This window comes from Cherax quadricarinatus, chromosome 78, assembly GCF_038502225.1.
Source record: "Cherax quadricarinatus isolate ZL_2023a chromosome 78, ASM3850222v1, whole genome shotgun sequence".
NCBI classification, from domain to species: Eukaryota; Metazoa; Arthropoda; class Malacostraca; order Decapoda; family Parastacidae; genus Cherax; species Cherax quadricarinatus.
In genome coordinates, this window is record NC_091369.1 from 21,767,840 (window position 1) to 21,783,076 (window position 15,237).

Sequence of the window (15,237 nt, forward strand, 5' to 3'; positions counted from 1 at the left end):
ATACCATGATGGTACTCCCTTCCCTGTATGCTTCCTAAGCCGGAAACTCCTTCCCGCAGAAACAAGATACTCCACAATAGAAAAGGAATGTTTAGCCCTTGTGTGGGGTATCTCCAAACTTAAATTTTATTTGCTGGGAAAAGAATTCATTTTAGAAACGGACCACAAACCTTTGATATACCTAGAAACTTTTAAGGGAACCAACAGTCGCCTCTTGAGGTGGACATTGGCACTCCAGGCTTTTAGAAGATTTGTTGCCTTACGCGACTTCCACATGTTAGAACTTTTTCCTCGCCTGTTCTTCTTATAGTCCTTGACTATAAGTCTTGGTATGGGGGAGTGTGAGGGAAAAGTTCAATAGATAGGAGTAGCAATACAGTAACAATAGTTTCATTACCGGCTACTAGTTAAGGTAGGGTAAGTCACGCTCCCGCCTTTCTTCCCTCTCCTCGAAAGTGATAGTTTCATTGCCGGCTACTAGTTAAGGTAGGGCAAGTCATGCTCCTGTTTTTCCCGCCTTTTCTCCTCCCCACCCCTAAAGTGATAGTTTGATTGCCGGCTACTAGTTAAGGTAGGGCAAGTCATGCTCCTGTTTTTCCCGCCTTTTCTCCTCCCCACCCCTAAAGTGATAGTTTCATTGCCGGCTACTAGTTAAGGTAGGGCAAGTCATGCTCCTGTTTTTCCCGCCTTTTCTCCTCCCCACCCCTAAAGTGATAGTTTGATTGCCGGCTGCTTGTTAACGTTGGGTCAGTCTAGCTCCCGCTATCCCTTCCCCTCCCTCTTCCCGCCCCCCCTCGAAAGGTGACGTATGGGGCTCTGGTCAAACAGTAAATCACTCGACTCGCAGCTCCCAACACTACTGTAAGTACATGCCTGCCTTGTATTCTAGTGGATTTATTGGTTGAAAGCTTCACTTTTGACCAATAATAAACTTAGTCCTTTCAGTCTTGCTCTAGGTTGACTGTTGTAATAATCACCACGTCTTTTGAGTAATGTACACTGCCATGGAGAGTGATTATTTAAGCAGTGGGTAACCTGTCTATCTTTTCAGCTTGGATGGCAATGAGGGTCACCTGTCAATCAACGAGAAGAACAGGAGAAGGACTAACGTCCAGAGACTTCTCCATTTTGGATCTAATTACCTGTGCACCTGTATGAAATTGCAGGACGTAACCCCACATCATTGCAGCGGTAAAGAACCTGCTTTCCTGTCATCAGGATACTACTCACGGCGTTAATCTGTGAAGAACTAGCCAGTGGTGGTCACCAACACCTGCGACCCCCCCCCCATCATCAGCAACGGCTACGATTTCAACAACAGTGTCACCAACACCAGACACCCAAGTGTTAAATTAGCGTTGAATTCAGTTATCATTTATATTTTTCATTTTTCATTTTCTTTAATGTAGGATTGATATTTCATATTTAAGTGTTTTATATTTTATATTTTCTACATAATAAAGTGTTTATGTTTGTCTGTTATTATTTCTTTTTCTATTCACTAATTTTCCTGAGGAGGAGCCAGCCTGGGTAATACTGTCTGAAGTTGTTACAGGGCTGAGTAAGCCTTCACAGGAGGTGTGGAGGGCTTTAGAGGGGATGTCACGAGGTAAGGCACCAGGTTTGGATGGCTTGCCCTGCGAGTTTTATGTGAGCCATTGGAGTGTGTTGAAGTCCTTCTTAGTATAACTAATGAATACAATGAAAAGGGAAGGGAGGATGGGCAGGTTGCAAGGAACTGCGGTTGTGGTTTTAGCGCCAAAAGGTGAGTGACAAGACATGGTGCGGGACTTTAGGATAATATCATTGCTGTGTGCTGCTTATAAGATTTTTTTGCAAAAATTTTAGGAAATAGGCCGAAGTGTGTGGTGGATAGAGTGGTTGCGAGAGGACAATATGGTGTGTCTGGGAGGACGATGTATGACGGGAATAGTATTATAAAGAATTTTGTGTAAGGGTCGGGAGGGGAGCAGGGGGGCGGTGTCTTAGCGTTAGATTGGCAGGCGGCGTATGATAGTGCAGAACGTGAGGTGTTGTGGTACATATTTTTTTTATATTTTATTGAAAAACGCAATACACAATTATACATGTAGACAATGTAAGCAATGAAACGTATCCATTATATATAACAAAAGAAAACTCCACATTCCCTACCGTAGCACTGAACTTATACATAAGAAAACACACGTTCAACTAGAAAAGTTTGATGCCCTCCCAAATAAAAACCCAACCATCACACATAACATACATTTAACTAAACTAAAGACAGCCCACAGCTTCAAATACAGGTGGGTTTATTACATCCAAAATTTCAGCCATAAACACAATATGCAATATAACCCAAAGAACGTCACAGGTATTTACATTTTACATAAAACTGTATGTACGAAGACATTCTAAATTATCCAAAAATTCTTTACACACTTATTATTGTTGTATATTAAACTTCATATCAAATACATAAAACATAACACCCCAATAAATTACGAAACAAATAAAGGTTAGAAAATAACAATCTCCACATCTCACCACAGAAAAACTAAACACAGTATAATATAACAAATGATTCGTCCCACCTCACTTCCATACACTACATTCATCCCACAAGCGAACAAACACTACATCCTACAAGCGAACAAACACTACATCATCCCACAAGCGAACAAACACTACATCCTACAAGCGAACAAACACTACATCATCCCACAAGCGAACAAACACTACATCCTACAAGCGAACAAACACTACATCATCCCACAAGCGAACAAACACTACATCCTACAAGCGAACAAACACTACATCATCCCACAAGCGAACAAACACTACATCCCACAAGCGAACAAACACTACATTCATCCCACAAGCGAACAAACACTACATCATCCCACAAGCGAACAAACACTACATCATCCCACAAGCGAACAAACACTACATCAACCCACAAGCGAACAAACACTACATCCCACAAGCGAACAAACACTACATCATCCCACAAGCGAACAAACACTACATCCTACAAGCGAACAAACACTACATCATCCCACAAGCGAACAAACACTACATCCTACAAGCGAACAAACACTACATCATCCCACAAGCGAACAAACACTACATCCTACAAGCGAACAAACACTACATCATCCCACAAGCGAACAAACACTACATCATCCCACAAGCGAACAAACACTACATCATCCAACAAGCGAACAAACACTACATCATCCCACAAGCGAACAAACACTACATCATCCAACAAGCGAACAAACACTACATCCCACAAGCGAACAAACACTACATCCCACAAGCGAACAAACACTACATTCATCCCACAAGCGAACAAACACTACATCATCCCACAAGCGAACAAACACTACATCCCACAAGCGAACAAACACTACATTCATCCCACAAGCGAACAAACACTACATCATCCCACAAGCGAACAAACACTACATCATCCCACAAGCGAACAAACACTACGTCATCCCACAAGCGAACAAACACTACATCCCACAAGCGAACAAACACTACATCATCCCACAAGCGAACAAACACTACATCATCCTACAAGCGAACAAACACTACATCATCCTACAAGCGAACAAACACTACATCATCCCACAAGCGAACAAACACTACATCATCCCACAAGCGAACAAACACTACATCCCACAAGCGAACAAACACTACATCCCACAAGCGAACAAACACTACATCATCCTACAAGCGAACAAACACTACATCCCACAAGCGAACAAACACTACATCCCACAAGCGAACAAACACTACATCATCCCACAAGCGAACAAACACTACATCCCACAAGCGAACAAACACTACATCATCCTACAAGCGAACAAACACTACATCATCCTACAAGCGAACAAACACTACATCATCCCACAAGCGAACAAACACTACATCATCCAACAAGCGAACTAACACTACATCCCACAAGCGAACAAACACTACATCATCCCACAAGCGAACAAACACTACATCCCACAAGCGAACAAACACTACATTCATCCCACAAGCGAACAAACACTACATCATCCCACAAGCAAACAAACACTACATTCATCCCACAAGCGAACAAACACTACATTCATCCCACAAGCGAACAAACACTACATCATCCCACAAGCGAACAAACACTACATCATCCCACAAGCGAACAAACACTACATCATCCCACAAGCGAACAAACACTACATCATCCCACAAGCGAACAAACACTACATCATCCCACAAGCGAACAAACACTACATCATCCCACAAGCGAACAAACACTACATCATCCCACAAGCGAACAAACACTACATCATCCCACAAGCAAACAAACACTACATCATCCCACAAGCGAACAAACACTACATCATCCTACAAGTGAACAAACACTACATCATCGTACAAGCGAACAAACACTACATCATCCTACAAGCGAACAAACACTACATCATCCTACAAGCGAACAAACACTACATCATCCTACAAATGAACAAACACTACATCATCCTACAAGCGAACAAACACTACATCATCCTACAAGTGAACAAACACTACATCATCCTACAAGCGAACAAACACTACATCATCCTACAAGTGAACAAACACTACATCATCCTACAAGCGAACAAACACTACATCATCCTACAAGTGAACAAACACTACATCATCCTACAAGCGAACAAACACTACATCATCCTACAAGCGAACAAACACTACATCATCCTACAAGTGAACAAACACTACATCATCCTACAAGTGAACAAACACTACATCATCCTACAAGCGAACAAACACTACATCATCCTACAAGCGAACTTACACAATCACGTATAGTTAGTAATATTTTGCAAATATAATTTCCATTTTTAAGTAACAAACTACTTCTACCATATAATAAAATATACATAGTCATTAATATTAAACATTAACTTAAACAAGTCCTATATTCTTATTCTATAGACCGCAGCATTTCTTTCCTCACCATCCTAACACTACTTAACACATTGTACATGAACACGTCCTTATATACCCATCACTCGTCAATAATATTCATTGAACTTCACCGAATACTAATATACAACCCATACTGAGTACATAAAATTCTCTCTTACATACTGCTATATAAATTTAATGTATGATAAAAATCACACACATTGCATTATCTCATTATTAGCAGTACAAACCATACCCCCGGCCGGGATTAAACCCGCGGTCATAGAGTCTCAAAACTCCAGCCCGTCGCGTTAGCCACTAGACCAGCTAGCCACAATAAGATTCATCCAACTAGGCATATTTCTACACCATAGGAAGGTTAGCACAGGCACCACTGTGACCACAAATGCAAGTTTCTACAGACGAATCTCCAGCTAGCGTGGCCGTGACGAACTCTAGCTCAAGTCCCTTCACTGCCGTCAACATGACTCAAGAAATCGCAATGACACGATTGCAAACAAACCATACCCCCGGCCGGGATTGAACCCGCGGCTAACGCGACGGGCTGGAGTTTTGAGACTCTGTGACCGCGGGATCAATCCCAGCTGGGGGTATGGTTTGTTTGCAATCGTGTCATTACGATTTCTTGAGTCATTAGCAGTACATTTGGTACACAGACATATTTATCACGCCCGCATGTCCTGTGCTTTAATACAACCACCAGTCCTGATAATACATTACAACATATTCCAAATTTAACTTATCCATAACATACATCAGTAAACCATCCTGAGTATGACCGTATACTTTTCACATTCACACAAATATTGCTAATTTCCATGTCCATAAAAATCTTAACAACTTTTCCCTTACGAACCGCCACAAACTTATGTAAAACACACTCCACAACTACACTGCCATTGCACACCATATCAAGGACTCCTCATACGTTCCCAAATTCTGAGACTAGCCCGGTGCAACCCCTGAAATTCCTAACACAACCCCCCCCCTTTTTTTTTTCTCACTCCACCAACAAACCTCTGACATTCATACTTCGATATCCTTCAAGAAAAGCCCTTTCCCATCTACTTCCGTATATCCCCCTATTACGACTAAGTGTTTTGTACATTGATGCAGCCAATACCTTCTTTCGCACCACCCAATCCCCATTACCCCTCATGGCCCATGATACGAAAACAAAATCCGTTATTATGTACACCAAAGCACGCTGCACAGACTCTTCCACACCTCCCACATCTAAACTCAATGTCCTTAATACCGATATCCCTCCCCCACCCACCCTCCTCAAAATCCCACCCATCCACTCCCGTATACACTCCAAATTTTTACAAAAATATACTACATGAAAAGCTGTCTCCCTATCCCCACACACCCTACATACGTCCTCCACCATCAACCCTCTCTCCCGAAGCACCACACCAGACGGCAATATTCCATGAAGGAAACGAAACATTACCTCTCTCACTCTTGGTCTGATGCGCACCAACCGCAACCTTTCCCAAATGTCTCCCCATGCATACATTGGGTATATGCCCTCAACATTTGCAATCACCCTCACCCCTACAGCACGCTCCAGAACATCTACCCGCATCCTAGACGGATCTCTAACATACAATAAAGCTCGCAGCACATCCTCACACTCTTTCATCTCTGATCCTACCCACCACCTTCGTACCTCCTCATATAATGCTTGCACACCCTTCCCCACACGACCTTCCACTCGGAGAAACCCCCTCTTCAAACATATACACTTAACCCTTAATCTTATATCTATTAAACCCAATCCACCTTTGTCGACCGGTAGCATAACAACACTCCTACCCAACCAGTCACACCCAGAACCCCATATATAACGAAAAACCGTTTTTAGCATTCTAGTTATGTCCGGTCCTGCCAACGGATATACTGCTGCCACATGCCAGACCATACTATATAACATTACATTCACCACTATTACACGTTGATGTATCGTCAAATGCATGGGTCTCAAAACTTTTACCCTGCCCACCAACCTATCCACTGCCCTCCCAGAATTAACCATCCGTGCCTCCCCGGCATTCCCCATATAAATTATCCCACACACCTTTAGTCTATCCACCACACACCAACGCACAGCTGTTTCCCATCGCGCACTCCCTACCCAATTCCCTAAGACCAATAATTTCGATTTCTCCACATTCACTTTTAAACCTGTAACACCTTCAAAACCACCAATTACATCCTCCACCTCATGTAAACTTTCCTCCCTGCTCATTAGAATTGTTGTATCATCCACATACCCTATTATTCCCATCCCTCCATTCTCCACACCACGATCCGCCCCTAAACATTTTCCCACTGCCCTGTAAAAAGGGTCCTGTATACAAGCAAACAACAGTTGAGACAGAGGACAACCCTGCCTTATGCCTTTACCCATTGAAACCCACTCTCCCAATTTCCCATTCACCTGCACACGTACACCTACCCTATTATACAAAGTCTCAATCCAATGCACCATCTCTTCCCCAAAACCTTGCCTCCGTAAGATATGCCACATTGCCTCTCGTTCTACGCAATCATACGCAGCCTGCCAATCCAATGCTAAGACACCTCCCCCCCTTTATTCTCCCCCTCCATACTTTCCACAAAATCTTTTATTATTACATGTCCCTCATACATCGTCCTCCCAGGCACCCCATACTGACCTCTCGCAACAACTCTATCACGCACTTCAGCCTGTTCCCCAAGATTTTTGCGAATATCTTATAATCAGCACATAACAACGACAACGCCCTGTAGTTCTGCACTGTAGTAGGGCCTTCCCCTTTTGGAATCAATACTACTACTGCAGTACACTGCAACTCACCCATCCTCCCCTCACTTTTCATCACATTCATCAGGTTCACTAAAAATCCTTCAACACACTCCAATGCTTCACATAGAATTCACAAGGTAACCCATCTATACCTGGCGCTTTACCTCTCGCCATATTCCCCAAAGCTATCCATACCTCCCCCTTTTCAATATCCCCTCCCAATGCCATACGATCACTTCCACTCAGCACACAAGATACATTCTCTCCCAATCTCTCTAAATCCTCACCGTTCACTCCTACACTCCACAAATATTTTCCAAACCAACTATCCATAAAACCACTCATACCCTCAGTAGTTCGCAACTAACTACCCACCTAAGTTCTCGTGTACTACCAGCTTATCAATTTCCATTGCTAACCTGCGTCTCCGCTGGCCCCGTAATACATAGGCTGACGGCCTGTCACCCCAAATCGCCTCCTCTAACCCACCTTGCACCCTCGCCTCATCAAATCTCTCATTGTGCATATCTCTTATCTGCCACTTTAACGCTTCAATTTCCTCCATTGGATACACACCTTCCACAGCACCCTTCTCATAACAACCCTGCAACCGCCCCTCTAATGTGGTACATATTAAGGAGACAAGGTTTTGGGGAGGAGGTGGTGCGTTGGGCAGAGACATTGCATAAAGGTGTGGGAGTGTGTGTACAGGTAACTGGGAAGTTGGGGGAGTGGGTATCCATGGGTCGGGGTATTAGGCAGGGTTGTCCCCTGTCTCAATTGTTGTTTGCCTGTTTAACAGACCCTTTCTATAGAGCAGTGGGAGGGTGTATGGAGGTGGATTGGGGAGTAGGAAGTGGAGAGCAGGGAATAATAGAGTACGTGGATGACACGACAATACTCGTGTGAACGCTGAGGAGTTTACATGCAGTAGGAGATGTTATTGATAATTTCGCAGGGGTTACCGGTTTAAGAGTTAATGTGGAAAAATAAAAATTACTGGTCTTAGGAGATTGGGTGGGAAGAGAGAGTTGGGGATGGAATGTACGTTGGAATATGGTGGACAGCATAAAAGTGTGTGGGATAGTGTATATGGGTAGTGCGAGAGAGGTGAGGATGGTTAATACTGGACTTGTTGTGGATCGAGTGGTGGGGTGCTTGGATGGGTTGAGACCAACTCATTTGACAGTACATCAGCGTGCTATAGTTGTGAATGTGTTCTTGTACAGTAAAGTCTGGCACATGGCAGCAGTATATCCGTTAGCAGGTCCGGATGTTGCGAGGCTGTTAAGGAGAGTTTTCCATTTTCTTTGAGGTTCCGGGTGTGAATGGTTGAGTAGGAGTGTGGTTACCCTACCGATCAACAGAGGAGGACTGGGGTTGATTGATTTTCGGTTAAGAGTCAAGTGTATTTATTTAAAGTGGGGATTACACCGTGTGCAGGGACAAGCCGGGAGGGGCGTGAATGACTTACATGAAGAGGTGCGAATGTGGTGGGGAGGGTCGGAGATGAGGGTGTGTGAAGATGTGTTGCGGGCGTTGCTGCATGTCTGGGACCCTAATAACGTTCGGGTGGGTGTTTTAGAGCGTGCTGTAAGGGCGAAGGTAGTCGTGAAGGCTGAGAGTATCTACCCTATGTATGCATGGGAGGATATATGGGAGAGGTTACGGTTGATGCGTGTGCGACCAAATGTGCGAGAGGTATTTTCCCATTTTCTCCATGGTATACTGCCGTCGGGTGCTGCACTTAAGGAAAGAGGGTTGATGGTCGGGGGCGCGTGTCGGGTGTGTGGGGATGAAGAGATGGCGTTTCATGTAGTGTATTTTTGTGATAATTTAGGGAGTATCAAGGAATGGATGGGTAAGGTTCTGAGGACAGTGGGAGGGGGCGGGATATCAGTATTGAGGGCGTTAAGTTTGGACGTGGGAGGCATAGAGGTGCCTGTGCAACGTGCAATCATGTATATAATTGCGGATTTTGTTTTTGTATCCTGGGCGATGAGAGGGAATAGGGATTGGGAGGTGCGCAAAAGGGTGTTGGCGGCGACCATTTATAGAATGTTGTGTTATAATCGGGAAATATATGGAAGTCGCTGGGACCAGGCTTTTTCAGCAGGGTATCGTAGCATGAGTGTGAGAGCATTGTTAGCGATGTGAAAGGGGGGGGGGTTGAAGTTCAGGGGATGGAATGGGCTCGTCTCAGGGGTTGGGTATGCACAAGGGCTGTGTTGCTGTGTGTATAAGTGTAATGTGTGGTTGTGGTGAATGTGGTTGTGTGAGAGGATGTGGTGGTGCAGTTATATAATGTGTTATAGATGTCTTATGTCAGAGTCTACTGCCTTCTTTCTTTGTTGAAGTACTTGATTTACCTTTAAGCTTTGCCCTGGCAAACGGGGTTTTATGTGTTTGTACCGAGTATTTTATTGCTATATTATATAATGTATATAGCCTGTAGATGAGTGTGGAATGCTTATGGCTTTTCTAGTTTTGTGACTGACTCGTAAGACTTGTGGTAAGGCGAGTATGTGTGACTGTAGGGAACTTATGTACTGGGGGGCTAGTTGAGTAAGAGTATGTACTTTGTTTTATCATGAGATTGTGGTGTAGGTCCTTTCATTTATTGATTATTTGTGCAGGTTGAAACCGATATATTTATCGTAATATTCTTCTTATTGTATTGTACATTGACAATATGTCACAGTAATATTATGTAAATAGTGTATATTTGAAGGGATTATGGCTTTAATTATATTATTGAACCTGTTACAGGGATCACCTACGTGTTATGTCCTTGTTGCTGTTCTTGTGCAAATAGGATTAAGATGACCCATCTTTCTTAATGTTATGTTCTGTCATAAGCGATATTTTCTAGTGAATTTGTGTAACCTCTTTGTGTCTGTTAATATTTTGTTTGTTATTTTGCTATTGTACGTCCTGAGGGATTGTGATTCATAATGTATTTATATTAAATGAATGTCAACCCTTGTTTAAGGGGTTTTATGTTAAGCTATGTATTGTATTTTAAATAAAATATAAAAAAAAATACTCTCTAAACAGTGACGAATAGACTGTGGTAGAACAATTAACTCAGAGCCCATGCAGAAATAAGCCATATTATACGGCTTTAGGCAGTATTTTTACTCACAGGAGAAGTGACACAACTTGGTTTTAATTTAGAAAAACTTGTAAGCAAACATTAGGTGATATTTATTAGAAAACGTTTGGGTCCCAGGACGTCAAGGTCCCAGGACGTCAAGGTCCCAGGGCGTCAAGGTCCTGGGACCTTCACGTTTTCTAATGAATATGTCCTAGTGTTTTCTTACGTGTTTTCCAATTTGTCAGTGTCTATTACCAAGGTTTATACCACTACTTGCTTATAACCAATAAGGAGCTACGTCGTCTACATGGCTGTATATTGGTCCATACAACAGGCTTGGCCAGCTACGTCGTCTACAGGGCCGTATGTTGGTCCATGCAACGGGCTGGGTCAGCTACGTCGTCTACATGGCTATATGTTGGACCATACAACAGCCTGGGCCAGCTACGTCGTCTAAATGGATGTATGTTGGTCCATAGTTCAGGCTGGGCCACCTACGTTGTCTACATGGCTGTATATTCGTCCATACAACAGGCTGGGCCATCTGCGTCTTCTACATGGCTGTATGTTCGTCAACACATCAGGTTGGGTCAGCTACGTTGTCTACATGGCTGAATATTCGTCCATACAAGAGGTTGGGCCATCTACTTCGTGTACATGGCCGTATGTTAATCCATACAGCAACCTGGACCACCTACGTCATCTACATGGCCGTATGCTCGTTCATGCATCAGTCTGGGCCAGCTACGTCGTCTGCAGGGCCGTATTGTCGTCCGTATATCAGGATGGGCCAGCTACGTTGTCTACATGGCTGTACGTTCGTCCATACAACAGGCTGGGCAACCTACGTCATCTACATGGGTGTATGTTTGTCCATACATCAGGCTGGGATAGCTAGGTCGACTACATAGCAGCATGTTCGTCTATACAAGACGCTGGGCCACCTACGTCGTCTACATGGCTGTATGTTTGTCCATGCAACAGGTTGGGCCACCTACGTCGTGTACATGGCCGTATGTTCGTCCATACAGTAGGCTGGTCCACCTACGTCGTCTATATGGCTGTATGTTGGTCCATACAACAGGCTGGGCCACCTACGACGTCTACATGGCTGTATGTTGTTCCATACAATAGGCTGGTCCACCTACGTCGTCTAAATGGCTTTATGTTGGTCCATACAACAGGATGGGCCACCTACATCGACTAAATGGCTGAATGTTGGTCCTCACAACAGTCTGTGCCAGTTACGTCGCCTACATGGCCGTATGATGGTTCGTATATCATGCTGGGCTACCTACGTCGTCTACATGGCTGTATGTTGGCCCATACATCAGACTGGGCCAGCTAGATCGTCTACAGGGCCGTATGTTCGTCCGTACATCAGGCTGGCCCAGCAACATCTAAACATTGTACTGAACGTCTAGAAGAGTTACTCAAGTTCTTACCACCATAATATATAATATCGTCTCTGTCTCTGAATATTGATATATAACATTTCATATATCAAAAATGCACATACATTGCTGGTATTCTAATGCTAATTTTATGCTCTTTTCTCTTTCCAGTTCCCAGAGAACATTTTTTTCCTGATCAAAAGATCCCACAAGAACACTGACTATGATGTTATTGATCCTAAACCTGACTCAGAAACTGATGTAGATTCTTCAACTGAGGTGAAAACTGATGAGAGTGTAAGATATAACACAACATTACCTCACTTGTGTATACATACAAGCAGGTTGTTATGTCAGTTGTGTAGCAGGAAAGATATCCTAGTCAAATCAACTATTGCATGTTCAATCTGCAAGGTAAATATTTGTCTGAAAGTTGACAACAACTGTTTCTTTCACTTCATTAACAAGGTTCACTTAGCAGTAATATTATACATGATCAGAAATAATTGTTAATATATATGTTTAATGTAATAACACTTATTAGTTTATAAGAGTTTTCCATAATGTAAAAATAACCTTTACCATATTATTGTACAATATTTCTTTACCATGTCCAGATATACTGATAACAAAGTCCAATTATCTCTTCTATAAGTTACTACTAAATAATAATGTTTAAATATACATGCATCTCTTATATTTAACATTTTGAAATATTATGTTTATAATTTTTTCTACCTTTGATGGGTAATAGGCAACTAAAAACATTTCAGCGGTAAAGATAACTTATAGAAGATTATACTATAAACATACAATATTTTTTATTCCAATACTTTCCCTGTTAAAGGTTCAAGGGAGTATTTGTAATCCCAGGATGACTAACACTGCTTTAAGCAACTATTTCTGCTCACAGGTTTAGTAATATAACTTGGCGTTACGGCAGCATTTTTACTCACAGGATGAGTAAGAGAGATTTTAAAGCAGTATTTTAACTGCCAGGAGGAGTAATATCCCTCCGAGGAATATATAATTAAGACATGTGCAGCAGTTGTGTATCTTTATTAGTAAAACATATTCACCTACACAGAAGACTTCCTCAGTCAGATACAGAGGCAAGTGTTGCACGAGTGTCTTAATTATCAACTGGTCGGTATTGTGTAACATTTTCAACATAACAATAATATAGAACCTGACTGACAATGTCAACACTTGGTGTGAGGGGGGTGGTGTGAGGGAGGGTGGTGTGAGGGGGTGGTGTGAGGGATGGTGGTGTGAGGGATGGTGGTGTGAGGGAGGGTGGTGTGAGGGAGGGTGGTGTGAGGGGGTGGTGTGAGGGAGGGTGGGGTGAGGGGGTGTGGGGTGAGGGAGGGTGGTGTGAGGGAGGGTGGTGTGAGGGGGTGGTGTGAGGGAGGGTGGTGTGTGGGGGTGTGGGGTGAGGGAGGGTGGTGTGAGGGAAGGTGGTGTGAGGGGGTGTTGTGAGGGAGGGTGGTGTGAGGGGGGTGGTGTGAAGGAGGGTGGTGTGAGGGAGGGTGGTGTGAGGGAGGGTGGTGTGAGGGAGGGTGGTATGAGGGTGGGTGGTGTGAGGGGGGTGGTGTGAGGGAGGGTGGTGTGAGGGAGGGTGGTGTGAGGGAGGGTGGTGTGAGGGGGGTGGTGTGAAGGGGTGGTGTGAGGGAGGGTGGTGTGAGGGAGCGTGGTGTGAGGGAGGGTGGTATGAGGGTGGGTGGTGTGAGGGGGGTGGTGTGAGGGAGGGTGGTGTGAGGGAGGGTAGTGTGAGGGGGGGTGTGAGGGGGTGTGAGGGTGGGGGGTGTGAGGGAGGGTGGTGTGAGGGAGGGTGGTGTGAGGGGGGTGCTGTGAGGGAGGGTGGTGTGAGTGAGTGTGGTGTGAGGGGGGTGTGAGGGAGGGTGGTGTGAGGGGGGTGGTGTGAGGGAGGGTAGTGTGAGGGAGGGTGGTGTGAGGGAGTGTGGTGTGAGGGGGGTGTGAGGGAGGGGGGTGTGAGGGAGGGTGGTGTGAGGGGGTGGTGTGAGGGGGGTGTGAGGGAGGGTGGTGAGAGGGAGGGTGGTGTGAGGGAGGGTGGTGTGAGGGAGGGTGGTGTGAGGGGGTGGTGTGAGGGATGGTGGTGTGAGGGAGGGTGGTGTGAGGGAAGGGTGTGAGGAAGGGTGGTGTGAGGGGGGGAGGTGTGAGTGAGGGTGGTGTGAGGGGGTGGTGTGAGAGGGTGGTGTGAGGGAGGGTGATGTGAGGGTGGGTGATGTGAGAGGGTGGTGTGAGGGATGGTGGTGTGAGGGGGTGTGAGGGAGGGTGGTGTGAGGGGGGTGGTGTGAGGGGGGTGTTAGGGAGGTTGGTGTGAGGGAGGGTGTTGTGAGGGAGGGTGGTGTGAGGGGGTGGTGTGAGGGAGGGTGGTGTGAGGGAGGGTGGTGTGAGGGGGTGGTGTGAGGGATGGTGGTGTGAGAGAGGGTGGTGTGAGGGGAGTGGTGTGAGGGAGGGTGGTGTGAGGGGGGGAGGTGTGAGGGGGGTGGTGTGAGGGGGGTGGTGTTAGAGGGTGGTGTGAGGGAGGGTGATGTGAGGGTGGGTGATGTGAGAGGGTGGTGTGAGGGATGGTGGTGTGAGAGGGGTGTGAGGGAGGGTGGTGTGAGGGGGGTGTGAGGGAGGGTGGTGTGAGGAGGGGTGTGAGAGGGTGGTTTAAGGGAGGGTGGTGTGAGGGAGGGTGGTGTGAGGGGTGGTGGTGTGAGGGAGGGTGGTGTGAGGAGGGTGGTGTGAGGGAGGGTGGTGTGAGGGGGGGTGGTGTGAGAGGGTGGTGTGACGAAGGGTGATGAGAGGGAGGGTGACGTGAGAGGGTGGTGTGAGGGAGGATGGTGTGAGGGGGGGTGGTGTGAGGGAGGGTGATGTGAGGGGGGTGGTGTGAGGGGGGTGGTGTGAGGGGGGTGAGATAGGGTATTGTGAGGGAGGGTGGTGTGGGGGAGGGTGGTGTGAGGGGGGTGGTGTGAGGGAGG

The 15,237-nt window shown here is 45.4% G+C and overlaps 1 protein-coding gene across 4 annotated transcripts in view; it reads right to left on the bottom strand.

The window, feature by feature from the left end:
- The window catches only part of LOC138855028 (uncharacterized), a 397,726-nt gene that overhangs the window by 324,846 nt on the left and 57,643 nt on the right, over positions 1 to 15,237 (bottom strand). Inside the window, exon 1 of one of the 4 annotated variants that reach the window (XM_070101772.1) lies at positions 12,155 to 12,271. The exons of the other annotated variants lie outside the window; for them this stretch is intronic. Within the exon in view, the coding sequence (XP_069957873.1) occupies positions 12,155 to 12,256 (102 nt within the window). The 5' untranslated portion in view covers positions 12,257 to 12,271. Of the gene's footprint in view, positions 1 to 12,154; positions 12,272 to 15,237 lie in introns of those variants that run through there. 4 annotated transcript variants of the gene reach the window in all.